Below are 27,619 nucleotides of genomic sequence, written 5' to 3'. Positions count from 1 at the left end.
CCTCCAAAAGGTTTGTGAGGAGCCTCACGCCACTGCAGCGTTTTCCTGCTGGCTGACTCCTGGCAGCACCAAGCTCACTGTGAGCTGCTGCCTAGACAGTCTCTGGCCGGGTCTGGATGCAATTTCATGGAATTTGGAAGAGATAAGCATTTCAAAACACACTTATCATTAGGAACCTTGGAGGTCTAGAAGGAACAAATACTTCTTTATCAGCCTGTAATCTGTCAGAATTTCACGTGCTTCATGCAAGGCCGACTATGTTTATTCAGGTCTCACCACCTTCCCTGTACCCAAATCCCTGCACTGGTTATTTCTGCCAGTCCTGTGCTCCATCTCCCTCTACCACAGCTGGGCTTGCATGGCACAATTTAATAATTCTTCCTCACTTCTTCCAAAAATATATCAATGTGCTTTACTGCTTAATGGTGGGCTTGTGCTTCTGTGATTTTTTCTCTCCGCCTTTCCTCCATTCTAGTGCAGAATAGGGGTTCAGATTGCAGTGTATATTGAATTGAGATTTTACAGCTGGAATCGCTGTAAGGGCTCTGAAGTGAGCTCTGCTTGCCCACATATTTTTATTTTATAATAAAATCTAAAATTTTTGATAAAGTATCTCCAATAAAATATAACAATAATTAACAATAAAAGGCTTCTTATTCATTGCCTTTCTTGATCAGTCTTGCCGCGGTATTGTTCAGCGGTATATTTTGTTTAAGGGCAGGACTAAGAGTATTCCAGATGGGTCTGCACTGTTGTTTCATGGAGCAGTTTTAATATTCTTTGTGCTATTAACACTACCCATGTATACATCTTCCCTCATCGTGTTAGCTATTGTGTCAGCAGGCCTGCTTGGCACTGAGCAGGGCATTTCGCTGAGCTGTACGTGATAATGTTCAGGTTCCCTTTGTGAGAGCACACGGTTAGTTTGGGAGCCCATAAGGTTGTACTTTACATGCTTTTTACCGGCATGCATTGATTTGCATTTCCTTACATTGCATGTCACTTGCCATCAAGTCGAGAAATTGATCTAGTTGATGTGGGTCACTGAAGTTCCCTGCACTCCTCTTGTTTCTGCAGTACTTTTTGCCATCCTGAGATCTTGGCTCACTGCTCGTTCTTTTCATCCACGCCATTAATGTCGGGTATTCACATGGAAGCCTGAGGAATATTGTTCTTAAACTTCTGCAGTGGTGAAGGTTGACTGTTCAGTCCTGTTGCTGCTTTCTGTCTTCTTAGCTAGCTTTTCATCCAAAGTAGTGTTGGTTTTATATCCTGCAGCTTGTTTTGTTTCTTCAGTAGTCCAGCTTTTGAAAGTCTAAATAAAGCGTGCAACTGTTTGCTGTACTCACTACTCCACGGGCGTATTCAAAGCATTGCAGGAGATTAGCAATATCCAGCATCTATTAGTGGTGTCTAATTCCAGATTAGTAATATCTAATTCCAGGAGATTAGTAACATCTGGAGAAGCCATGCCAGTTTCAAGCTTACGGATATACTTACAGAGGCAATGTTTCTTTTTAGTGAGGTACTACCTGTTGCTGGTAGCAAATTAGCTACGTCATCCCTGGATTTCAGAAGGTTTTTATTATCTCATACTCCTATTGTCTTACCAGAGATACTCATTTTGTTGGATATCAAAAGCCAGGTGACTTTAGTTTAAGAACTGCTGTAGATAGACATCAATCTGATTGTGAATCATCACAACTAATGACGGGGTTATTGTTGTGTTAGCTGGCAGAACTAGTGAAGATCTTAACTCGGTGCTAATTTTGTGTTGGAAAGGCATCCTTAGAACAAAGTTAGTGCTTTGTTACTTATGAATTGTTCTGCTTTTCTCACCATCGGGTTTTTAAAACTTTGAAGTAGAATAAAGTGGAAGTCTAATGAGGTACCTGGGGAATACATTATGCTGTTGAGTGGAAGAGTGACAACTCTCCTGCAATGTGACGGAGAATTCCATTTCTGTTTAAAGAAAAAATTGATTTGGCTGAGCTTTAAAGGAGAGTAGTGACTATACAGTGCAGTAAAATTCAAGCAACTCATGCCACCTTACTCCAAAGATCCCTTTCGTTAGACTTAGCGTAGCTCCAAGCAGTGGAAATGCAACAGGCAGCAAGAGCAACTATTAGTAGGAAGAAGCAATTTGCTGCTGTGCCTTTTGTCTGTGCACAATAATTTGCCAGCAGGAAGCATGCTGCTCTGTTTTTAAATGAAGTGCTCATAACTCCCTGCCCACTGCGTTGTAGCCTCCCATTATAACATTGAGTTTTGGGACCTGGGCAGTGAGAGCGTAAATGGTAGGCTACTTTTGCAGGTTTTGGTATGCTGAACTTGAAAGAAATCAGTAATGACTAAAGGAAAACCACATTTTAACCTTATCTCAAATTATGTTCAAATTAATATTTGAGAAATGGCAGTTAAATGCTCACTGCTGGGGCAAAATAAACATTCAAATCACCAAATTGCCATTGTGCATAACCGATCTATTTCTGTGGTACAAGGTATGTAATAGGAGCAATAATTATAACTCAGAAATGATTAATGAAAATTTTTCCTGGAGATAAGAGATTTTTGGTACTATATTTACTTTGAAACAGATTCATTTGACTGGTTAATTTATTAAAATATTTCTCTCTCAAAGGCTGAATTGTTTGAAAACAAATCATATTCATTGATATTTATAATGGATATACAGTAACAATTCAAAATGTTTTTTGAACATACAAAATTGAATCATTTTGTAAGAATGTTTCAATTAACATTTTTATATGTAGTTATATTTTTAGCATAAATTATCTTTGCTTCAGGAATCAGTTCTTCGGAGTGAACATTGAAATCTGAGAGTGGGTTGAAAGATCTCTTTATTTTTTTATATCAGTATGTCATAGAAATGCTTGTTTTTTCCCTAGAAAAGCTTAAGTTAGCTGATATGTATTTAAAAACTGACACAGTTTTGTATTTACTGAAGAAAAATGAGAAATTGGAAACACTAACCAGGTTTCCAAGAGTTAAATAAGGTAAATGGGGACTATTTCTAGACTCATTTCATTATGTTTGGCTGTCATATTGTGTGTGTAAATAACAATGGCTATTCTTTAAATGGTTGAATTTGCTTTTGACCATTGTGTTGGTTTAGTAAATCACTGTTTTTAAGAACTCATCACATTACTCTAGCAGCCTTCACAAAACGTGTTTTTTCTTCTTTTTCAGCTATCATTTAGATGTTAATATGTAAAGCAAAATGGCAAAAATCAACACCCAGCACTCCTACGCTGGTATGCACAGACTGTCTGTCAGAACCACTGATGAAGATATTGAAAGGATTGAAAATGGCTTTATCAGGTAACGTATTCATTTCATCACAGTCACATTGCTGCATAATTTGCAAGAAGACAGGTTGCTGCATATATTGTGACAGTCCTCTGGCTCTGCATTTTGGAAGTGTTATACCACATCACTGTTGACCCAGTGTATTTAACTGACTTAGCAGTGTATATCCAAAGTACAGAAGAGACAGTGATAAGAAGGTTATCATGGCTTGTAGTTTTGGATCTAGAACCTGTATTACCTCAGGAATAAACTCATCTTCACTTTAGTGGTAATTATAACAGCTCAATAAGGAGAAACATCTTTCTTGAGTCACCATGCAGCTTGCAAGAACCTGTGTTTGGAGTGTGCTTGGGATTTGGAGAAAAAAGGATCCTCCCAGTGCCATGCAGTGAAAAGACTTAGGAAGGTTTTTAAAAGCAACCTCTTCGAACTGCCTGGCTCCTGTGATAGGGAACATATATAGCATATTAAGGTATCAACATTTTTGTAGTGTCTTTTCAGAGCCTCTCACTGTACAGTTGAAGTGTAATGGTTTCTTTACCTCCACTTTCCCCTGTTTCAATAGTTTTGAAGTAACTGCTTAAAATAAAACTACTTAAAAAGCCCAGTGTGCTTAGGACTTATTTTTCACACAGCACCAGTCATTTCTTTAGTCTGGGCAAATGCTGCTGGGCCTGCTGGAAAGTGTCTCATGATCCACAGCACCTGTACAGGCTTGAAAAAGTGGCCTGCTTTTGGCTTGTGGTTAACCACCTCAGCTATGGGGGCCTTTTCAGGTGGTCTCTTGCTGATCAACTGTGCACACAGACCAGAGTATTCAAAAGCCTATAGGTATAATAGGACTGCCCGGGTTATGATAATTTTGGATTGCATGCTCCTAGCATGTAGTATGGGTATGATCCCTGTCCTCTTCAGATTAGTCTTTTTTTTTTTTTTTTTCCTTCCTGCTTTGCTTACATGATACCTTCTGGCATGTAGGTGTAAAAATGGAGCTGCTTTTATTCTGTGCAGTATGGCTTGCTTGACTTAGTTATACTACCTTGTGGTGTTGGGGAGATTTGGAAGGGCCAGGTCACTTTGTCTCCATTTACAGTCATACCTCAGAAACAGGGAAAGCACAGATTGAAATGAACCTTTCCTTCCTTATGTTCTTTTTTTTTTTGGCGGGGGGGGAAGTGGGGTAGAGAATATTAGTGATTGGCAGCTCACTCACAAAATGGTCCTACTAGCAGGGATGTGAGAGTGTGGTTATAAAGATTTAAATGTAGAATTAAATCACTGCAGTCACCTGCAGTTTCAGAGGCAATGACTTATGACAGGTAAAGGGACTGAAATATGAATTGCACTTTATCATGATAAGTGTGGTCCTGAAGAGACATTTATTTAAAACGAAGTTTGTTGTGGTCAGCATTAATTACAGGAGTAAGTAGGTGAGTAAAAAGATACAATCACACTCTGTAAAAGAGATCACGGTTTAAGGTTTAAGTTTTTGTTTTGTTTTGTTTTGTTTTTTAAAGGGAGGTTTAAGGTTTTTGGCTCAGAGGTTTAAGGTTTTTGGCTCACTGAAGTGATTGCCAGTGAGTATATATAATACCTTTGTAATGCCGCTGAAAAAAAATTCTATGTATATGGGCAAAACTACGTATGATTGCATTCATTAGAACACAAATGTATTTTAGACTGTTCAATCTATAAGAATATGATTATTATTTACCAGAAGACAAATTTTTAGCTTTTTATAAGACAGAAGTCTTTCATTCTGTTTAATTTGGCAAAAGTTAATCCTTTTTTCCATGAAAAGAAAATGTGAATTAAAGCCAAGGGAGAGACTGTAAATGCATCTGGAAGGCTGGGAGCTTGAAGATAATAAAACGCGTTTCATTTATTATCTGTCACAAACATCAAAGATGGTTTCTGTTTCCAGTTCCATACTTAAAGCTTCAGTCATTGTCAAACAGAGGCTTCCACTTTCAGACATGTTGGAGATGGTTGTGGGACATTGGTCTCTAACCTCATCCAAGGAAGAATTCTGATACGCATTTTTCAAATTCAGGTTAGCATGTTCTAAAACTATAGACAATAGGAAAACAAAACAAAACAAAACAAACCACGGGTTTTCTGGACTAGTGAAACTTCTTATCTTCCTCTGACTCCTGTTGGCTGTAGTTCAACAAAGCAATTAAGCACATTACTTAGTTCGCATTAAAGTCAGTGAGTGTTAAATTTATGCTTAATGCTAAGGATGTGCTTAAGTGCTTTTCTGCTGTGGAATGTGGTACTATCAAGGAAAAGCACTTACTGAAACATTTAACAGGAAGCTGCTGGTGGTCTTTAAACTGTTGTTCTCTATTATACCAGAGATAGTGATACATATGCCCATATTCTAGTAGTGTAGTGCTGTAAACCCAGTCCATTTAGTAAAACAAAAATCAGCAAAACAAAAAATAATAAATGGGTCTTGATTTTTAAAATCCAGCCTCTCTGTAGAAATGGCTCACATAGGAGAGAGCACAATAGCTTACAGACATGGTTTTGCTATCTAAATTTTGGAAATGGGATTCAGGTGTGCCTTGTAGACATCTGGATTTCTGTGTCTTTATGTGAGTAGGTGTCTAAGTTTGTACTAGCGTCAGTGGAAACCTAGTCAATAATAGTCAGCAGAGCCTAGGGAGCTGTTCAGTTTATCCTGAATTTGAATGGCTTTTCAGGCTCCTTTGACTGTGTTTATTATGAGAGGTATTTGGTTGCATAAACACAGGCATCTAAAGCTATTTGAAATATCGTAAGAGTATTTGAAGCATCTAGCTGGCACTAAAGTGAGACCTCTATACTAGACTCCTCTATTGAAGCAAGTGAATCATATCCTAAGATCTCAATTGACTATAATGGGAATGTAGACAGCTTATATTAGACACCTGAATTTAGGCGACTGCCATCTGGAGCTAAATCTTGCTCTTGAAGTCTGGCTCCCAGTTATTACCCCAAAGGGCTTTGCCCATTCCTCTTGAACTGATCAAAACATCAGAACAGTTTCCACTAAATGAAAGTTCTGGGTTATTTCCATGCATTTTCCATGAAAATAGTCTTCTAGGGTTTACTTCATGAACTTTGTGCAAACGTAGAGCCAAATTAAGGCAAGGGAAGGGTACAGAGCAGGTGCTAATGTAAATATCCTTCCTAGAGTTTACTCCGATAGATAGCTCGAAAGCATGGGAATAAATTGGTCTTTAGAAAGCTGAAGAGAAAAGTATACGTTTCCCTTCTTGAGAAATGGAGCAAAAAGTATTTTTAAGCATAAGTTGAGGGGCGCTGTCATCTGCTGTTGTTTCTACTTTGTAGCCTGCTCTCTGTTTCTTGGCACACCATGTATTCTCTTACCATGTTGATTTCTGGCTGCGTAACAGCCTTGGACAGTAATGGCAGTGGTTACTGTTTTGCTGCGGATACCAGACAAGCTCATGGAGTCCAGACAGGAATGAGTTTGTGTTTGTAAGAAAAGTAAAAACTAGGCCATGTGTGTTGAACATGTTGCATCAAAAGCCCAATCTGTAACTGTATCTTTCACAGAATCACAGAATCATCTAGGTTGGAAGAGACCTCGAAGATCACCTAGTCCAACCTCTGACCTAACACTAACAAGTCCTCCACTAAACCATATCACTAGGCTACATTTAAACATCTTTTAAAGACCTGCAGGGATGGTGACTCAACGTAAAGCCAGTTGACAAATGAGGCCTCTTGTGTTATCTGCACATGGTTAAGAAAAACCAGAAATGAGCACGTGAGTTGTACAAGAGGGATTTATAATAATGGAAGAAAGAGATTATTTTAGGTTTACTTTTCAATTTGCATTTGTGTGAATGAAAGTGGAATATGTTTATGATTGCTCTATAATGTTGGACAGGTGCTTTCTTAAGGTTTACCTGGCAGAGCCCTTTGTGTATTACTTGTAAAAGTAAAATGCAAGCCCTTTAGTGTTGTCCACAAAATTATTTTAATTTTCATGAGTTGTCTGTATGTTATAACTTTTTTTGCAAGGTAAACCTGAATTTACATATCAATTTTTATATTTAAATATAACATAAACCTAGTTATAGAAAATCTTAATGTACATATAGAATAATACAATCAAGCAATCAAACTAAAATAAGGAATTCAAATTTTCACTAGTTGAGTCCACAATCAAATGTGATTCCAATAGTTGTGTCTGAGAGTTTTGCCTTTTTTTTTCCTACAATTTAGCAGGCTTTTTTGGAGCATTAGATACAAATTTTTCACAGAGTACGTCTGATCACTCCTTGGTAAGAATTTGACCGGAGAGTAATTAAATAATTGAAAAGTTTTAACTGGTTTTATGGGACTGTGAATCAGATTTGAAGGTCTGTTAAGCATGTTGATTTTTTTTTCACCTAGATTAAAACATTATTTCTTCAACATACCTCTGGCTCTAGACACCAAAAGCCATACCCTAAATTTTTTCCAGAATCGAAGCAAAAACTTTTTTTTTTTTTTTAGAATGTCAGTAAATCCTCTGTAGTTAGTGCTTGCAGGAGGATAGAAAGTTGGTGAAACTTCATGTTACAGAAATACAAAGTATGATGAGCCTGTGTAGGGACAGTGGAGCACACCTTTCCACATTGCTGAGGAATATAGAGTTGATGATCCTGCACACGAAGCACTTAACAGATGATGTAGTTAGCAAGCATGACTCTGTGCTGATGAATGGAGCTAGAGGGACAGTATTGCTTTTGGTACCTGCATTCTTAGCCTCTTGCATATTGTCAGCAGATGCCCAAACGGAATAATATCAGCAATAAAGGAGAACGTAAATAAAGAAGTGTACAAAAAAAGAAATAAGGCTAGTTAACAGTGCCTTTTGGATAGCAGTTCTCATCTCCTGCTTGGCTCTTGGTCCCACTAATAAACCAGCACAGTTACATCAAAATAGAACATTGCATGGTGTTAAATTTGTTTCACTGTGCTCATGGAGGCTAATAAAATTGAAATAGATTTTCCTCTGAAACTTCAGCAAAAATCTGTTTGGCCTAATTTCCTGGGCCTGACTTCTGTGTCAAGTTTTCTTCAACAGGCTGAGAAAAAAAAAAAAAGAAAAGAAAAAGAAAAAAAAGTTATTTTCTAAGAACTCTTTCTGTCTCCTTTAAAAATGTATTTTCAGGACTCAAATAAATAAGAACAGTAGCAATGTTAGAATCCATTGCTGTCTAAGATCACACAAAAATTATATTTTCCTCTAAAGAGAAATATAAAGTCTTTAAAACAGGCATAGCAGTGCCATCTAAAAGACTGTCTTGTGTAGTATCATCTCCTTGGCAGGAATGTAGGCAGATTCTCCAGGAAAACAAATAAATAAATACATAAAAGTTTTGTATGTGTGTGTGCAAACTGCAGGTATCTACAAAATACTCACCTTTAATACTCTCCCAGCATCCAGCTCAGCAGAATTTTCTGAATGTGGGCTCTGTGTATCTTGTTGTCCTTAATGTATTTCTGTCCTGTGAGTTTGCTCATCCTCCCCTACAAGCCATGTTAACATTGGCATCCATGATACTCGTAGCACCCACCACATAAACTAGGTTATAAAACTTTTTCAATACTAACCAGCATCTTTTGGTGCTTTGTATTAGAAGAGGAGAATAAAACGGTTAAGAATTTCACGGTTCAGGTGGAAAAGTTAGAGACCTGCTGCTCCACCTGGACTGTCACAAGTCTATGGGGCCAGATGGGATCCACCCAAGGGTGCTGAGGGACTGGCAGATGTGATTGCCAAGCTGCTTTCTACCATCTATCAGCAGTCATGGTCATCCAGAGAAGTCCCAGATGACTGGAGACTTGCTAATGTGACACCCATCTATAAGAATGGTCATAAGGAGGACCCAGGGAACTACAGGCCTGTCGGCCTGACCTCGGTGCCAGGAAAAGTGATGGAACAGGTCATCTTGAATGCAATCACGCAATGGATCCGGGACTACTGGGTGGGGGATCTGGCCCAGTCATCATGGGTTCATGAAAGGCAAGTCCTGCCTGACCAACCTCATCTCCCTCTGTGACTGGGTGAACCACCTGGTGGATGAGGGAAAGGCTGTTGATATGGTCTACCAGACAAGGTCTACCTAGACTCCCACAGTGTTCTGCTGGAGAATCAGGCAGCCCATGGCTTGGACAAGTGCACTCTTTGCTGTGTTAAAACCTGGCTGGGCAGCCAGGCCCAGAGAGTGGTGGTGAACGGAGTGAAATCCAGCTGGTGACAGGTCACCAGTGGTGTTCCCAAGGCGTCGGTGTTGGGGCCCATCCTCTTTAACATCTTTATTGATGATTTGGATGAGAGAATTGAGTGCACCCTCAGTAAGTTTGCAGACGACACCAAGTTGGGGGGAAGTGTCGGTCTGTCAGAGGGTAGGAAGGCCCTGCAGAGGGACCTGGACAGGTTGGATCGATGGGCAGAGGCCAATGGGATGAGGTTCAACATAGCTAAGTGCCGGGTCCTGCACTTTGGCCACAACAACCCCATGCAGCGCTACAGGCTTGGGGCAGGGTGGCTGGAAAGCTGTGCAGAGGAAAAGGACCTGGGGGTGCTGATTGATGCTCTCCTGAACATGAGCCAGCAGTGTGCCCAGGTGGCCAAGAAGGCCAAGGGCATCCTGGCTTGTATCAGGAATAGTGCAGCCAGCAGGAGCAGGGAGGTGGTCGTCCCCCTGTACTCTGCTCCGGTGAGGCCGCACCTCGAGTGCTGTGCTCAGCTTTGGGCCCCTCACTACAAGAAGGACATCGAGGCCCTGGAGCGTGTCCAGAGCAGGGCTACGAAGGTGGTGAAGGGCCTGGAGCACAAGTTCTGTGAGGAGCAGCTGAGGGAGCTGGGGTTGTTTAGTCTGGGGAAGAGGAGGCTCAGGGGAGACCTTGTTGCTCTCTACAACTACCTGAAAGGAAGGTGTGGGGAGCTGGGGGTCGGCCTCTTCTCACAGGTAACTAGTGATAGGACTAGAGGGAATGGCCTCAAGTTGTGCCAGGGGAGGTTCAGGTTGGAAATTAGGAGACATTTCTTCTCAGAAAGAGCAGTCAGGCATTGGGGCGGGTTGCCCAGGGAGGTGGTGGAGTCACCATCCCTGGGGGTGTTCAAGGAAAGGTTGGACGTGGTGCTTAGGGACATGGTGTAGTGGTGACATTGGTGGTAGGGGGATGGTTGGACCAGGTGATCTTGGAGGGCTTTTCCAACCTTAATGACTGTCATTCTGTGATACCATGAGTTGCTATCTCTGGTAGCTTGGTTGTTAGAGTTGAATTTTTAAAGTTTCAATTCTTTGTTTGTCAGCTTCTCTGCTGTGAGTACATGCAAAACTGAGTTGCTAATTATCCTGTTGTGGGCACTCAAAATGCTGTTGCCAGTTCTTATGAAGTTACTGCAAGTATCGTATTCAGTGTTTTCCTGGCAATGCAGATTAACAGTGAGAATTCTTGTTTGCATTACGAAAGGGGAAAAATGTGATCTTTGATGTGTTAAAGTCTTCTAAAATGAATCCTAAAGAATGAAAAACACAGAGAAGTTTTGATAAAGTCCTGGTTCCAATGAAGACAGTTCCAAAACTCTATTACTGAAAGATAAAACTAAATTTTCATCCTTTTTCATGTTTTTTTTTTTTTTTTTTTTTTTATTTCTAATTATTTCATTGCTAATAAGCAGTCTTACAATTACAGGAACTCATGCAAGTTGGCAGACACTGCACATAACAGTATAATCACTGTCTGCGGTTTCACGCAACTGTGATGCTGTATTATTTTTTGCATATGCCAGTGTCCTGAGGTGCCTCATCTCATCACTACCAGAGTAGCTTTGAACATCTGTAGCCTCTTTTCCTATACAATAGGTGGAGTTTCACTGAGGAAGCGGGCAGCATTACGCCTTCAGTTATGCAGCTGGTGGCAGTAGGCTGGTAAGAACAACAGTGATGCTGCTCAGCATAAACTACAGTAAAATCACAGTTTTTCTCTTTCGATCCAAGCAACAGTGAAATGAAAAGGGGTGCCTATTTCCATTGAGCCATGTGAAGGAACAATAGTGATAGAAATTTCAGACTGTTAAACTGAAACAATGTTTGGGAGAACAAGACTGAAAAAAGCAGTGGGCAGTCACTTCAAAGCCCCCTGGAGATGTTCTCCATGTTAAAGGAAAGCTACTCGTGCTTTCATGAGCTGACAGAGTAGCAAATGTGCTTCCCCTAGTTGTGTATCTGTACACCAGAGTCATATCGACCAGTCAGGAATCTGCTTCTGAGCTTGCTGGCACAGATGGCAGAGCCTCCACTGACTTCATTTGGTATTGAATGGCTCCAGAAAAGTGGGAATATAGGCTTAGCTTTATATTTATCAAATGCATGCCATATTACTAGAAAGAGGACAATTTGCCGCACAGTTTTCTGATGCAGTAGAGTTAAGAACTGGTTGGAGGAAGATTTGCAGTAGGCTATATATAATTAAAAAAAAAATTTGCTTTTGCAGAACCCATTCGCTGTGTGAGGATACATCTTCAGAACTGCAGAGAGTCATTTCTGCCGAGGGAGGGCATTTATCTGGATCCCAGACGAGCTCATTCACAGGCAGGGGAGCAATGGCAAGGTAACACGCTAATTAATACCATTTCCAATATTAACAGGTTGGGAAGAGACTGATCGCTATTTCAAGGTAAAGTAAGAAGAACTATCAGTTTCCAAAGAAAAGGGATGGAGTGCAGCTGAAGAAAGTCTATAAAAAGTAACAGAAGGTGCTTTTGACCTTGATTCTGTGCTCATAACTCACTCATTTCTAATAAAAACCTTAGAATACTAGAGATGCTAAATGAGATCACACAAATTAGTCTGATTAAAAAAAAAATAAAAAAAATGTTTTTACACAAACAGAACTGAGAATATGTTGAATATGTTGAATACTGAGGACATGCATAAAGTGACGCCAGACTGTAAAGTAAATGGATAAGTGTTTGGCTCTGCTTGATAACTGATGCAATGGTAATTTCGTATTAAATAAGATATAATGATGTTTCCCTAGTTGGTAGGTAGCTGTGGCAAGGGAAGAGATAGGGCTTCTGTTTTTAGAATCCAGTTATGTTTATGCTGGATTGGGAGGCTGAGTCAGCAAAGTTCAAGTCAACTATTTGCTTAAGTCATTTACTGATCTTAAAACATAAGCCTGAAATAGAACTTAAAAAACTTATGTCTGCTTTAAAGATTTCCAGCTGAGACAACAGAACTGTCTTCTGATACCACTGTTATACGTGCTACAGAGCATACTCCGTTTAAGCATCGCGTATTTTAAAGAGCAAAGAAAAAGTGCTATAAAACTAGAGTCATTTAGAGTATAGTTTACATTTTAGCCTTTTAGATGGTAGAGAACAAACTTGTGTTTCCGCGTTTGGTTGTCAGATAGTGACACCACTATGTGGAGATTGCAAAGTCTGCAAGAAGTTGATTTTAGGTGGCAGACGTTTATAGGTGTATGTTTTATAAAAACAGAAAGCATCTAAATGTATAAATTAATATTGAAAGCTTCCTTTTTTAATATTTGTTTTTATTGTTTAATTTTATATGGTGTTTTTTTCAATAGGGTGATGAATCTAGTAATCTCAGTCTTCTATGTGCATCTTTGTTTTTCTTTTGCCTTCCTGGTAGATTTTGAATTCTCTTAATTGTTGGAAATTGTAGGTGATTTATATGCTGCTATGTTGGTATAGGGATAAAGAGCTAAAAATAACTTTTTCTAATTTCTGATACATAATATTATTCCTGCCTTTATTGTCCTTTTTATTTCCGTGTAAGAGTTTCTGGGCAAGATCTATGAGTTAGGCCCTTGATAAATGCAATACAGTTCAAAGCAGGTGTATTTTACCATAAGATTTAACTCGTTCACATCAGAGTCTTTGTAAAGTCTTAGCATATATAATACTAGGTGATGCAGAGGGAACATAAAGAGCTTTCCCTGAGTAGCCCAAGGCCTCTGTAAGAAGTTATAGATTGTTCAGGATTTCATTATGGTGTTTTCAGGGACAAGTTTGGGAAATCTGAATTAACACCACTTATGTTCAAGTGGACTGCTTGTAGGAAATAATACAGAATATTGTGTGAATAAGAAACAAAATCTCCTTTGTAGATTTCAGTCTCCATTGTTTTCAATTTTTCAGAAACATCTTTCCATCTGAACTTTGACAGAAGACATTATAAGGATTTGTAATGTGAATTAGTGGGTACATAAAAAGAAACGGTGATACAGTGTTAAATTGATTATGTTGTCATAATGTTTGGATCATCTTATTTCAGTGCTCTGATAGAAATTTAGGATGAAGAAATAGTGCTTTCTATGCAGCAGGCAGGTTTACATGCAATTAATATATCTGCAGACAGACCCTTTAAAATCAAAGGCAAAGTGACTGAATTCTTACCGTTCCTTATTTCAAAGTTCATCCTCCCTCACCAACTATTCAGCTTTTGTTTCTATTGTTTGTACCTTGAATGTGTGATCTTGTGAGTATTTTATGTCTCTGATTCTGTCAGGCCAGGGTTCCCTCATTATCACGTAAATCAGAAGTTCTTGTCTGCACCACAACCACTTAGCAAACTTACCCTTAATCAGTATTCTGTTGCTACTGCAATGCTGGTACAGTGGACTAGAGACTGATGTGTGAGATACCTTCCTGATCCACTGCAGAGGGTGACGTATGAAATTGTGGAAAGTGTCTAGCTTCACACAGTCCATCAAGTCTAATTTCTGTGGCAGGTGGCAAAGCAGAGAAAAGTCCACCTGAGCTGCTCTTTGTGGGAATGATTTAAGCCATCTGACATTTTTGTCTGGTTTGGTGAATGTTGTATGTCTGTCCTGTGCAGGCTGTCACGATTTGTTGTATCTCTGAGGTCATGGGCCACAAGACATTTGCACCACGAAGACCAAAGACCTGATTCTTTCCTGGAGCGAATCCGAGGGCCAGAGCTCATAGAGGTGTCCAGTAGGCAAAGTAACATCCGTTCCTTTCTGGGCATCCGTGAACGTCCTGGGGGAGTGAACAGGTAAGAAGGAGTATTTATGTTTTAAAGAAAGAAGACTGAGGTTATGGTATTTTCTTGGTGATAAGGACATCAGTTTTATTTTCAGAACAGCATAAGGAGGTTAATATGGGAGATGAACAGAGTATCTAATGCTGTTCAGGAATCTTCACATAAGTGAAGTGTTATGGCTTTCAGCAGACTTTCTCCCCAAAAGACACCTTGGCAAAGATTTTGAAATAAAGGATTCTGATCGTGCTGCTTCAGGCAGAATGGCTTCTCAGCACTGAAATTTTATTGTGTGCTACCTGTGTAACTTGCTGTTGCTGAACTCTTCTCCACAGAGGATGAATGCAGTTCCTGTTTCAAGGATCTGGGATGCTGCTAGTTGTGGCTTTTCAGGACAATCATGTTATGCACATTAGCTGCAAGTGTTAGGAAACTCCAAACAACAGCTGTGTGAATGTATCATTGCTTAGTTACACCTACTCAGGAGTTCAGCTGTTAGCATTGCAGAGGGCTTCTGATGCAGAAGTGAGAAAATCTTTTGGCTGATATCTTAACTGATTAGAATATACTCGGTCTTTGGTATGGGAGGCAGGTTCAGTCTTATCTTAATTTTTTTCCAGGAAAACAACAGAGGCCTGCAAGAAAAAGCTCTATCTGTTTACAGTGTTTTGACTTGGTTAATTGTTATTTATGAACATACGACTTGGTGTTTTAAATTTAACTCCAGCTAAGATGGGAAAATGAAGCTCAAAGGCAAAAGTTCACCTTCTGTCTTGCATTATGTTTTGAAGCACAGACTCCCATGTTTTTTCACTTTGTTAGGTGGGCAAGCAAGTAATCAGTTGATTTTTTTCAAGTTCTCATCTAGTAATTGATATTAAAGCAACAAGCATTGAAGGGCTCTGCACGGTAGTACAGGTGACCTTGATTTGTTATGAGTCAGCCCAGCCATATCATCTTCACTTGATCTGCTTCCTAGAAATTCAACTCAAAAGCACATTTTGTTGAATTAGCCAGACTGCTATCCTCAAGTCAGCAGGCAAGAGGTTTTTTGCATGCCTGGATCAGTAGCAACTGAAGGTTCTGAGTTGTTAGAGAGAACATTGATCCTGGTCCAACAAACCTCTATGAAAGACTATTAGAAGAAAAGAAGTTGGAAGTATCCATCCTTGCTTTCTCAGTTTTATATTGTTGCCACGTTACAGTAACCCTCAGTTGTTCTATTGTAAAAGCTTAATTCTGCAGCAGTGGTAGGTGTGCTTGTTACAGAAGCCTTGGCAGTGCATCCCTGAAGAAGACTTGAAAGGATTGAAGAACGTTTAAAATAGCAGCCAAATGCGAACAGGGCTAAAAATAGCGAGTTACATGTTATCGTGCACTAATACGCCTGAGAACAAGCTTCAGACATCAGATGTGGTCACAAACGTGTATGTCTAACACATGACAAAGAGAAACTGGTGCCTTGAAATAGTTATGCAAAGGGGCTTATCGCTGCAGTCAAAGTTGACCTTCCTAATCTTATCAGTGTATATGTGAGAGGCTAGTAAGTCAGTCTGTCATGTTGGTAAACACGTGTATGAAATGCCAGAAGTCTTTACGCTCTTAAATGTGTTTTATTTAACTTACTGCAGTCAATGGCCCCTGGCCAGGTTTAATGTCAACTATAGCAACAACACCAATGAAGAGTAAGTACCGATAACCTCCCTACACCTTCCTACAACTAGCTCCTTCTTTCTTCCCCCTTTCCAGCCTAGTAACATTTGAAGTATAAACTCCTTATGTCTCCTTAAGCCCTTTCTAAGAATATAGTTTAATTATATGAAAGATCTAGTTTTCTTAGTACTAGAAGCGTCCTTCATGATTCCTGTCAGCTTCTTTTTGTCTGAAGTTACCCTTACCCTCCAAGGAGTGAATTGGATTAATTAGACATTTAGTCCCTACCTCCTGTAGTTCAACTGGCTGATTTTACTGCATTACCAATGGCTATATTAATGCTTCAGTGTTTAATTGAGATTCATGTATTCGTTTTCCAACAGTACTTTGTCTCTTTTGACATACCAGTTCCCTTTTGGAAATCCAAGTGCCCCAGAAATTTCTTGCGGTCACATGAGAAGTAGATACGGAGCAGGGTACCAAGAAAACCTTTATGTGGGCAGTCTAAATGAAAACTAACCTTCTTTCTAAAATGCGTGTTTTAGTTCTGCCAGGTATGGTTGGTGTAAATGTAGAGAGGGTGACAGGGAACATAATAAGGCTTTCATTGCAACAAGTTCTGACAAAAGCCATTCTATTTTATGTATTTGACAAGATATTTCACAGTTTTGGACCAAAGAGAAATCTCTTGAAAAGTTGAAGAACTTCTGTAATGTAAAATCACCCAACACCAATGTTTGTTACACGTCTTAAACCACACCTGCTTGAGGACATATCTGCTCTGCAGCATACAGCAGCAATTCTGCTCTTGTGTATGCCAATAGTTAATTTCTTTTGTTGCTTTCCATATGAAAAGAAACAAAAAAAAAATCACCAGGATGGTTTCTGATTATGTCAGACACACTTTCAGGAAAATCTTTTTTTTTTCTTTTTTTTTTTTTTTTCTCCAAATACATCATGGTCGAGCAGCAAGCTTCATTTAAAATGTTGCTGCACATATCTGAACTGAATGCACATATCTGAACATATTTTCCTGCTCCTGAAGCATTTTTTTTCTTTTGTTTGCATAGCTTTTATTAAAACTGAAATGGGAATACAGAGAAGAGCGTCAGAGATGTATAGCATTTTATTTAGATTGGGATAAAAAAAAAACAAAAGAAAAACACTAGAAAACTGGAGCCTCACCTACCTGACACTAGAAACCTGGAGCCTGAGTCATGTCCCGAAGGACCAATTAGAATGGAAATACTGCTTTCTTAGCCTGTTTCTTACAATGACTCATGTACTTTGGGCAAAACTTTCATCCTTTCAGTGTTTCATCATTTCTAAGTGAAGCCAACACCTGTCTATCTACCTGTGTGACAGTCTGAAAATTACTTGATTTGCAAAGTATTTGACAGATGAGAAATGCAAATATTCAACTAATTCAAAGACTTTAACAGTGTTTTTATAGGGGCTGATGAAAACGTTTTTTAAGTCTGAAGATGCATCCTCCTTTTGACATGCTGGAGACAGAAGAGATGCCACTGTATTGCTGGCCAGGAGGACAGCACAAACAGCTGTTTTATTAGTTACTGGATTCCACGTTACTCAGTAGCACTGATGAAGAAAAAAGATGCTGGTCTTTTTGAAGCTTTGTTTTTATCATTGTGTAGAAGACCTAAGAGTTCCTGCCCTTTGGGAACCGTGGCTGATACTTTCAGCACTTCGATAATGGCCAGCCTTTTCCTCTGAGCAACTTTGACTGCCAGGCTACAGATTGTTGGGATTATGATAAATTAGAAGTTACCTCAAGAGAGAGACGCACAGGAGCCACAGAAAAGAAAGAGTCTCACTTAGGAGAGATATCTGTGGTTGACAGGTATTCTTTCTCAGGCCAGAGAAAAAGTGTAGGCACCAGCTGCTTGGTGAAATAATGTAATGTTTTTTTTTTTTTTTTTTTTTTCCTCTTTTAAAACAACATGTAGGAGAAAGATGGACTTGTCAAAATATTCCCTCTGAACTTCACCACCACTGAAACTTTTTGATCGATTCTCTGTCTCAATCTACTTTTCCTTGCATAACAACAGCCACAAATGTACAGAGACACTTTCCTTTGAAAACTGTTTACTCGTAGTTCTTTCTTTCCAGTAAGAATGTCAGACATTTGAAGTACGGAGGAGCTGCATGGTAATGCTAACAACAGAAACTGTGAATTGGCCTTTAGGTCAGGCACCATGCATAGTAATGCACACTGAAATTCTGGCATGTTTTCTAAATAGGAAGGAGTTTGGGGGGCAGATTTGAAGGAGAAGCAATACAAGTCCAAGGGGCCAATGGCAGAGAAATAAATATTTGAGTAGTGGTTCCTGATGCTGTGTAGAAGTCAGCCTTAGTAAATGAAAAACTGTTTCTTTGATTTGAGATACGTGCGTAAATAAGTCAGTCAACACAAAAATCCTTTTCTTCTCCAGTTTTGTTCCATTGAGGTGTGTAATTTTAAAGGTTTCAGTGGTGTTGATTAATTTGAGGGATACTTCCCTGAACGTAAAGGAGTGCAGGATTTCAGGTTTCTTCTAGCAAATGAGTCTGAGATTTTCCAAATTACATTGCGATACTGCATCACTATGGAAATGTCTAAGGGAACAGGAGAATTGAACGAGAGTTTCACCTCGTTGCTGATAGGTGAAAGCTGTTCTTAGACCTATCATATTCATCTTAAAATTGGTGACTGCTATCTTCTTCCAGGCACAAGTCATCTCATCCTACTGCTAAAATAGGTCAAATTAATTGCGTTGACTATAAAACATTTATTAGGTGACTACCTCATCTGTAGATGTCTGAGATTAAGTGTAATGAGATGCATCTCTTTTCTCTACACTTGCTGCTTTTGTTCAAACATTGATTGGGGTTCTTCTCCAAGGTAATTGTTGAAGCCAGAGGTAATCAATTAATTATAGCTATGTTGGTTTTATAGAACTGTGAGTAGAGATTCAGCCTCAGTGCATTTAATCATCATTAAAGATTCAGACAAGTCACTGTGAGGTTTTGGATATGCTGCGAAAATTGGCAGTTTGTTAAGCCATTTCAAGGTCTATTATCATTAAACAGATTTCTTTTTAAATAGCTGAATTCTAAAGGAAGAAATGAACTGGAAGCATTTAATTAAAACCAACCTGGTACATTAATGTGTAAAAACGTCAAGAAGGCATGGGTGCCTAATGCACAGAATCAGCCAGCTGGATACCTGATTGTGTAATGTGGTTGTGTTGGTTTGAAAGGCCTCAGCCTGTAAACCATTTATACCATTTGGGTGAATGGTTCCGTTGAGAAATCCTGTCCTACTCTGTCCAGAGTCCAGATCAATAGTTTCCTGTACCTCAACATCCATCCTCTCCCCTACCTGCTAGAAAACTGGTAATATTGATAAGACTTACAATATGTTGTACAGCAAAAAGGAAGAAAAGAAAGAGGTTAAAGAGGAAAAGAAACAGGAAAAGAAGGAGGAAAAGAAAGAGGAAAAGAAAGATGACAAAAAAGATGACAAAAAAAAAGAAGAGTAAGTATAAAGAATGTGCTTGTAACGTACCTCCTGCGCTCCAGAGCATGGTATGGCATTTCATTGTAACACTCGCACTACGATTATTGTTCCATAGGCTGCAGAATTTTATCCTGTCAAATCTTTAATGCATTTTCCCCTTTGAAAAGGTGCAAGTGCTCAACAAACTTTTGTCTTTAGTGCCTGTCTTTACACCTGTCATAAGCAGTAAAAGGGAGTTTGACTGCCGCTGGTCAATTTGGTTTGCTGTTCAAGATCACTTTATTCTTATCGGGCCATTTTAGGATAGCAGCCTTCTTTGCAAACCTGCTTTTTGTGGTTCCAGAATATCTGCAATGATTCAGAGCTGACACAGCAAAAGCCTGTTTTGGATGAAAAGAAAAATTTTACATGTAGACTATTATAGTTTTACTAAGAAGTATAGTTATTACCCTGACTAACATTCAATTACTTAAAATACAGTAGAGGTCTTTACTAGAATTACTAAAGTTTGCTCCTGCTGGTTAGGAGGTACCACTGTATTTCTGCAACAAAATGAGGTCATTTGAATGCTTTTGATGGAAATGGATGCTGGTCTTATTTTGTTCCCCCAAAACATATCCAAACACAACACTGTTTAGTATTACCAGTCATACAAAATAAGAATGGTAGCAGATAAAAATAAAATGCATTTTGGTGGACTTCACAGTTAAGTAGTATGTTAGATTCATATATTTCAAGTTTATATATATATATAAGCTTTATATAAATATATAAACTTGAAATATATGAATCTAACATCTGGTGGCATGTGCTATGTAGGCATCAGGACATGTCGTTAGGAATAGCTTCCAAATGGAATTTAATTAGTCTCAAGATCTTGACTTTCTTAATCAAAGCTTTATTTGATTTGAAAGCCTTTGGTCTAAGGATTGTCTTCAATTCTCCTCAGCTTCAGTTACTGTATAATGACAGCCTGAGCTTCATGGTACCCTAAAACATTTAAAAACATTTCAGCAAAGGTAATAAATGTTTCAGTGTCTAAAAGGTAGTGCACTCTGTCATGCGATAGACCCGATTTTGTGGTCACTAGTTTTGAGATGATGACCAGTGTTGTTGAAGAAATTGGTCAAATGTGCCAGAAGATGGCAAAGAAAATAGTTTTTAGATTAAAGCTGCTTCCTTTACTAACATTATAACATTATAATCTGTACATTCAGCTGATAGCATGTATAATTCCAGACATATATACAAATATGAAATAAATTCTCATGACATTTATATATTTTTTTTCATTCTTGGAGATTTGGAAAAGTCACACTAATACATATCCAACGATTGCCTGCGCTATTATATAGTTCACTGATCACGCTATCACCTGTCACTATTGGAATAACTTCTACAGCTGTGGACCTCACAATCCACTAATATGTTTTTCCTCTTATTATCTACAATATGCCTACTTGCTATCTATTGAATATCAAGCTTTTTCTTGCTGGAGAAAGGCACTTTGAAACATACTATACATGCGCCACTTCACCAGGCTGTTGTTTAAAACTTCTCTAAGTTCCAGGCCTCTGTGCTTCATTTAGCATCACTCTGTGGTGAGGCCAAGGGAGCCTAGGCTACAAATGTGTGAAATTTGCTTTTACTACATAATACATGTTTTAGTTCTGGTCACGCAGTGTGTGTGGGGGGTGTACGTGTATGTGCGTGCGTGTTGTGTGTGTGCACACAGAGCCTTACTTGTGTAAACATGTATCTGAGTATATTTGTGTTTTACTTGTTGAAATGCGTGTTCATGCAGTCATTTCTGTAATAGAAGGATTTGTCAAAACCATCAAAATTAATCTGCAAAGGAAGGCTGTTCCTCTAGCAGTGGGCCATATTCTTCTAGCTGGAATGATGATATGAAAGATTTAATGTTTTATTTTGTCTTTACTGGGGGTCGTATGCAGAAAGGATGTTATTTTCAGCAATTTGAATAGCTCTGTTTTGCTTTCCACTCTCACTTACTTTTTCCAAAGCTGGGTCAAGCAGAAATAGAGTGTGCCAGACAGGATGAAGCTAGTACTTGGTATCTCATCTGGGATGCTGGTGTGGATACTTTCTCTTCTTAGGCAGCTGTGAGTTAATCATGAGATGAGCAGCCTCCAGAAGAGGGAGTTCCAGAAGGCTGCTTCAGTACATTTCCACTATAAAGCTACGTGTTTTACTTTCCAGGAAGAAAAAAGAGATCTTTGTGATAGATCCTTCAAGCAATATGTACTACAACTGGCTGACCATAATTGCAGCACCTGTGTTCTATAACTGGTGTATGCTAGTGTGCAGGTATGGATTGAGGTCAATAACAATTTTAGGTTTCAAATTTAAAGTCTCGTTACATTTCCTGTATACATCCTCCTCCTCCCTCCCTGTAGTTTTTTGGGGTGGGAGATTTACAGTTCACGTACAGTTCACTGTGAGTATATGGCCAGTTTCTCTTCATCTGCCTTAAAAAAAAAAAAGTCACTTGCAACGAGCATCCCCATGAGCGCTGGCTGTGGCCTTTGCGTGCCACCTACTGGCTAGATGCGGTGATGTGCACGGTAGCCCGTGCTGATCCTCCAGCAAGGAACAGTAGTGAAGGTGTGGGCAATGAAGGGTCATCTTAAATTAACATGAGGTATCTATGGATGCTTGAAGGGCAGGAGGATTTTACTCGAGTTTTTTCCCTTTTAAAATGTGAAAAAACAACTGGAGTCAAACTAAGGGAGTGCTACGGAAATGGTTCACTTTGTGCCAAATGGCAGGGAGAGGTGGAGATAGTTTACCACTCAGAAGCAAATCTTTTATTTGGGAGTCATCTTAATTAAGATGTGTATAGAAGTGAGACTGGGATGCCTGGGGATCTCTCACATGAAATCTGCTGCGTGTTTATATGTAGGGATATGTGTATCCCTCCATATTTGCATGTGTGGCAAGTATGTGGTTGAGTTCTGCTCCTGGACTAAACAACTTTGAATTCTGAAAGATCCTAGTGTCTATTTAGACATAGCTTCAGTGTACAGATGTCTAGGCATGGAGGTAAGCTGCCCTTAACTTGCTCAGTGCCAGTAACGTGCACTAACATGCTGTTAGAACACACTCTGCTTATATAGTTGGTGTAATGTTTTTTGCATCTTTTTTCTTTCTTTCTTTAGGGCCTGCTTTGATGAGCTACAAATTGACCATATTAAAGTATGGCTGTTCTTGGACTATTGCTCTGATGTAATCTATGTTTTTGACATGTTTGTTAGATTCAGGACAGGTGAGTGTTTCTTTGGATTTATAGTGTTTTCAGAAGAAATGTGGATGTAAAAGCTAGAAACAAATTCCCTTGTGAGATCTGAGCAGTGTAATGTCCTGTCTTGAGCAGAGTCCAGCAATGGAGGCTTTGGGAAGATGAAGTGTCATGGATTGTTTTCAGGCTGGACTTACCAACACCTGAATTTCACTTGTCTCCAAATTCAGTCCTATCAGTGCTTAGTAGGCATGCCAAATGCTGACTGAATAGCGTTCTCCAAAGCTACATAACAGGCTGTGTGGAGAGGGGAAGAATAAGGCACTTCCAATGCTGCTGCCACTCTGTGCATGATATATTGTTCGTGCATATTATTGAGCAAGAAGCCAGCTGCATCCCACAAGTACTGATTTCTTAACCAAGCTGTGCAGCAGCCTGCTCAGAAGTGACACAATTGAGTTTAAGTGCAAGACCTGGCACCTTCCTCGGGCTCCAGCCTGCAGCCCTCTGCTAGACAACAGTAGCAATGCTCGGCTGGCAGCTGTAGGCTCTGAGTGGTCCTGGCTGTGTGTAGGATATGGCTAATCCAGCAAGGTGGTGATGTGGGGTTAGCCCAGGCACCTCTTCTGCAGTCCTGAAGGAAGTGTGATGCTAAAGGATTTGTGAGGACCCTTTCATATCTTTAATGATGTGTTTCTCTTCAGCTTCTTCTCCCTGTTTCTGTAGTCTAGACAGGCTGAGATTTCACAATTGAGTGTGCCCAACTGATACTGATTCTAGCCTTAAAGGCAGCATCTGTTTTAAACTAAACAAGGTCATGGTATAGGCCTAACAATGACACGCACTGATCCATACCATTAAATTGCTAGAGTAGTCCTTGATGCAATTTGATCTATTCCAGCTAGCACTCCCTCCAGCAGTATCTGGGCACAGCTGGGGGTACAGCAGAGCTGGGAGTTGTTCGTGGTATTATGTCTGGAGGGGGCTGGGAGAATTTCAGTGTATGAATAGAAGCTGTCATGATAGCTGCTCTCAGGGACAGAAAATGTGTCCTGGCTCGTTCTGTTTACTGGTACAGCCACAGACCCAAATGCGCCTTGAAAAGGTTCAGAACGGCACAGATCATTATGAAAATGAGAGTTCTTCTGAAATCTTTTTGATTTTTACATTTATTTTTTTTTTAATAATGCTGACAGCTTGACGGTAATTACGGCTTGTGACAAGTTGTAAACATAATTACAAGACAAGCTAAAAATGCTGTCACTTTGGGAGACACACAACCCATTGCAGCAAGCTAAATTCTTAAACCTAGCAAATACCTCATTCAACAGAAAGGTCTGTTTCAGATAGCGGCCGAAATCTCAAGACTCTCATTTTGGGGGGTAGGTGGGCTTCAACTTTGTATAAGACAACATCTGTTAAAAAGCCAACTCTGTCCTCCGACTTCCTCTTCTGCAGTTTTATCTGTTACTGTGAAGGGAATTACTGGAGCAGAAATTGGGCAATACAAGTTACAAAAATTCCGTGGTCTGTCCTGATGATGGCTGCATGGCTGCCAAAGCGTGGTGAGAAGGTTGGCTCTGCAGGCCTGGGTTGGAGCTGCAGAAATGCCTCAGAGGTCTGAACGCTTTGGTGCAGGTGTGTGCTGCAGTTTCAGGCGCTCAAATGCGGGAGTCAGTTCTTCGAGGTGCTGAAATCTTCGACAACTCACTTCACAACCCCTCCTGGCTCTGCCTGCACCTGCTGCCTTCTCCGCTAACTCTGCAAGGTCCACCTGCCCTGGGGACAAAGGTGCTGGTTTGGGGAGGAGTGTGGCTCCTGGCTGTCTAAGGGTAGGGGTGACTTCAAACCGGGATTTGGGCAGCCCCACAGCTACCGTGATCCATGGCAGCCTCTCTGTGGGGCGGCTGCAGGAGCAGTTTCACCGTATTTCACCTACCTGGTGACTGCGTACTGTGAGGCAGAAAGCACTCACCTCTCAGCAGCTGGTCAAAACTAGCATACACCATGTTTTGATGCTTTCAGAAGGTTTTCCTGCAGGAATCCAGGTCTGTGAGGGGACAAAAAAGAGCAAAGGAGCTGTTATCTCCTTTCAGGAGGAAGGTGTTTTCAAAGTTAGTTTTTATAATGGTGAGTCGGAAACGCAGTTGTCCTGATTTTCTGTTTAGGTGCATAACACTGTTAATAAGGGCACATTTGACCAGCTCTTTCAGTAGTTTCCTGGGAGGTAATACATCTATGGCAGAACTGCTTCCATTTGTAGTCACCATCAATTTACAGACACGTGAAGACTGATCCACACATACACGAGGCAGATGTACAGATCTGGAGACATTCCAGAAATACAGCGATGCTGTACAGCTGCTGTGCAGCTTGCTCTTCCTCAGCAGATGTTTCTCTGCGAAAGTCGCTGCTTGTAGATTGCCAAAAGGTTAGCAAAATGTGATAATCCCTGATAAACAGGGAATGTTTTGCTTTTTGCTCAGTGCACTTTTCCTCCTGCCTTGCCTACTGCACAGGCACTTGGGCATCTCCACTTGTCATTGCAGCGAGTGTTTTACAGTGAATAACTTCACCCACGGAATATATTTAATGCCTTGAGCTTTCTGAGGTAAAAACTAGCACTGTGGCTGTACTGCTCAGGCAGCCTGTCTATGAGTAGTCTCACACAGATGTGGTTTAAGTCTTCTCATAATTCTTAAAATCTAATACACTCCAAAATCTTTTGAATGGAAAAGTACTAATGTACAGAATTCTGCTTAGTAGCTCTCTCTCTGGAAGCTCACAAAGAAAAGCAAACCATTTTCTCCGAATGAAAAAGAAACTCCTGTCAGCTTTAACACTGGGTACAAGAGAAAAAGCCTGGCTCAGGGGAAAAAATGGATTTCATGATCTCAGGGGTATTTATATTGTTCTGAAAAAGTTTCTGGTAATCCATTAAACCTACTTATTCTTGGTATTTATTTAAAAATATTCAACTCTGATTTTATACACAATTGCTACAACACATACTTAGCTTCGGTTATTTGTCATGCCAACGATTCGTGAAAAATTAGGCATACAAATTTCCCTGTTCTTTTTGCAAAGATAGCTAAACGACAGAGAGTCAGCTGTCCCAGAATAGAGCAGAAAGCTGCGGGGAGCACTGTGGTGTAATGGAGTCGATGCTCTACATTGTTATTTACCTGTTTAGAAACTTAATTGAAATATTTCAATTTACAGTGAAGTGTTTTTCATTTAATGATCTCACAGTCTATTCGTGTCAATATGCGTAGCAGTACGAGTTTTAATGTTTTCAGGTATCTGAAACGTAGGTCACTCAGTACTGTTTGTGGTAATTCTGAACTGCCCTTCTAGTCTAACAAGTAAAATATATATATTTTTTTATTCTTTAAAGGCTTCCTTGAACAAGGCTTGCTAGTTCAAGATGAAAAGAAATTACGAGACCATTATACCAAAACTGTGCAGTTCAAACTGGATGTGGTGTCTCTTCTGCCAACAGACCTGGCATACCTGAAGCTTGGTTTGAACTACCCCGAGCTGCGATTTAACCGCTTGCTGAGGATTTCCCGACTGTTTGAGTTTTTTGACCGCACGGAAACCCGGACAAATTATCCAAACATGTTTCGCATTGGAAATCTTGTCTTGTACATCCTTATCATCATCCACTGGAACGCGTGCATATACTTCGCCATTTCGAAGCTCATCGGCTTTGGAACCGACTCGTGGGTCTACCCCAACGTGTCCATTCCGGAGTACGGGCGCCTGTCCAGGAAGTACATTTACAGCCTGTACTGGTCAACGCTCACGCTGACCACCATTGGAGAAACACCGCCCCCGGTGAAGGACGAAGAGTATCTCTTTGTGGTCATCGACTTCCTGGTGGGCGTGCTGATCTTCGCTACCATTGTCGGTAACGTGGGCTCCATGATTTCCAACATGAATGCCTCCAGGGCAGAGTTCCAGGCCAAAGTCGATTCTATTAAGCAGTACATGCACTTCCGAAAAGTGACTAAGGACTTGGAAGCCAGGGTTATTAAGTGGTTTGATTACCTCTGGACCAACAAGAAAACGGTGGATGAGAAGGAGGTTCTCAAAAATCTGCCCGACAAGTTGAAGGCTGAAATTGCCATCAATGTCCACTTGGACACGCTGAAGAAAGTGCGCATATTCCAGGACTGTGAAGCTGGACTTCTCATTGAGCTGGTGCTGAAACTGAAACCTACGGTCTTCAGTCCTGGGGACTACATTTGCAAAAAGGGAGATATTGGGAGAGAAATGTACATTATTAAAGAGGGAAAGTTGGCTGTGGTGGCAGATGATGGCATAACCCAATTTGTAGTCCTAAGCGATGGCAGCTACTTTGGTGAAATCAGCATCCTGAACATCAAAGGTAGCAAATCTGGCAACAGGAGGACAGCCAACATAAGGAGTATTGGTTATTCTGATTTGTTCTGCTTGTCTAAAGATGATTTAATGGAGGCTCTCACAGAATATCCAGAAGCCAAAAAGGCTCTGGAAGAGAAAGGGCGACAAATTCTGATGAAAGACAATTTAATAGATGAGGAAGCAGCAAAAGCAGGAGCTGACCCAAAAGACTTGGAAGAAAAAGTAGAAAGACTTGAAACAGCTCTGGACACGCTGCAGACTAGGTTTGCTAGGCTCTTGGCAGAATACAGCTCTTCTCAACAAAAAGTGAAGCAGAGACTTGCTAGAGTAGAAACCAGAGTGAAAAAATATGGCAGCGGCACCTTATCAGTTGGAGAAGCAGAGGCCGAAAAACCTGAGGAGCAGAAAAATAACTGA

General features: G+C 40.1%; 1 protein-coding gene across 2 annotated transcripts; it reads left to right on the top strand.

The window, feature by feature from the left end:
* Positions 1–3,241: 3,241 nt before the first annotated feature.
* CNGA3 (cyclic nucleotide gated channel subunit alpha 3) lies at positions 3,242–27,619 on the top strand. Of its 2 annotated transcripts, XM_035558063.1 has the most exons (8): positions 3,242–3,342; positions 11,842–11,958; positions 14,217–14,396; positions 16,013–16,066; positions 19,465–19,572; positions 21,775–21,882; positions 22,734–22,840; positions 26,211–27,619. In XM_035558063.1, the coding sequence occupies exons 1-8, from the start codon at positions 3,242–3,244 to the stop codon at positions 27,617–27,619; spliced, it is 2,184 nt and encodes a 727-aa protein (XP_035413956.1). The 2 variants fall into 2 exon arrangements, with proteins under 2 accessions (XP_035413956.1, XP_050570138.1); XM_050714181.1 differs by lacking the exons at positions 16,013–16,066; positions 19,465–19,572.

The sequence above is a fragment of the Cygnus atratus genome, chromosome 1 (genome assembly GCF_013377495.2).
Source record: "Cygnus atratus isolate AKBS03 ecotype Queensland, Australia chromosome 1, CAtr_DNAZoo_HiC_assembly, whole genome shotgun sequence".
NCBI lineage: Eukaryota > Metazoa > Chordata > Aves > Anseriformes > Anatidae > Cygnus > Cygnus atratus.
This window is presented reverse-complemented; position numbering and strand designations above follow the sequence as displayed.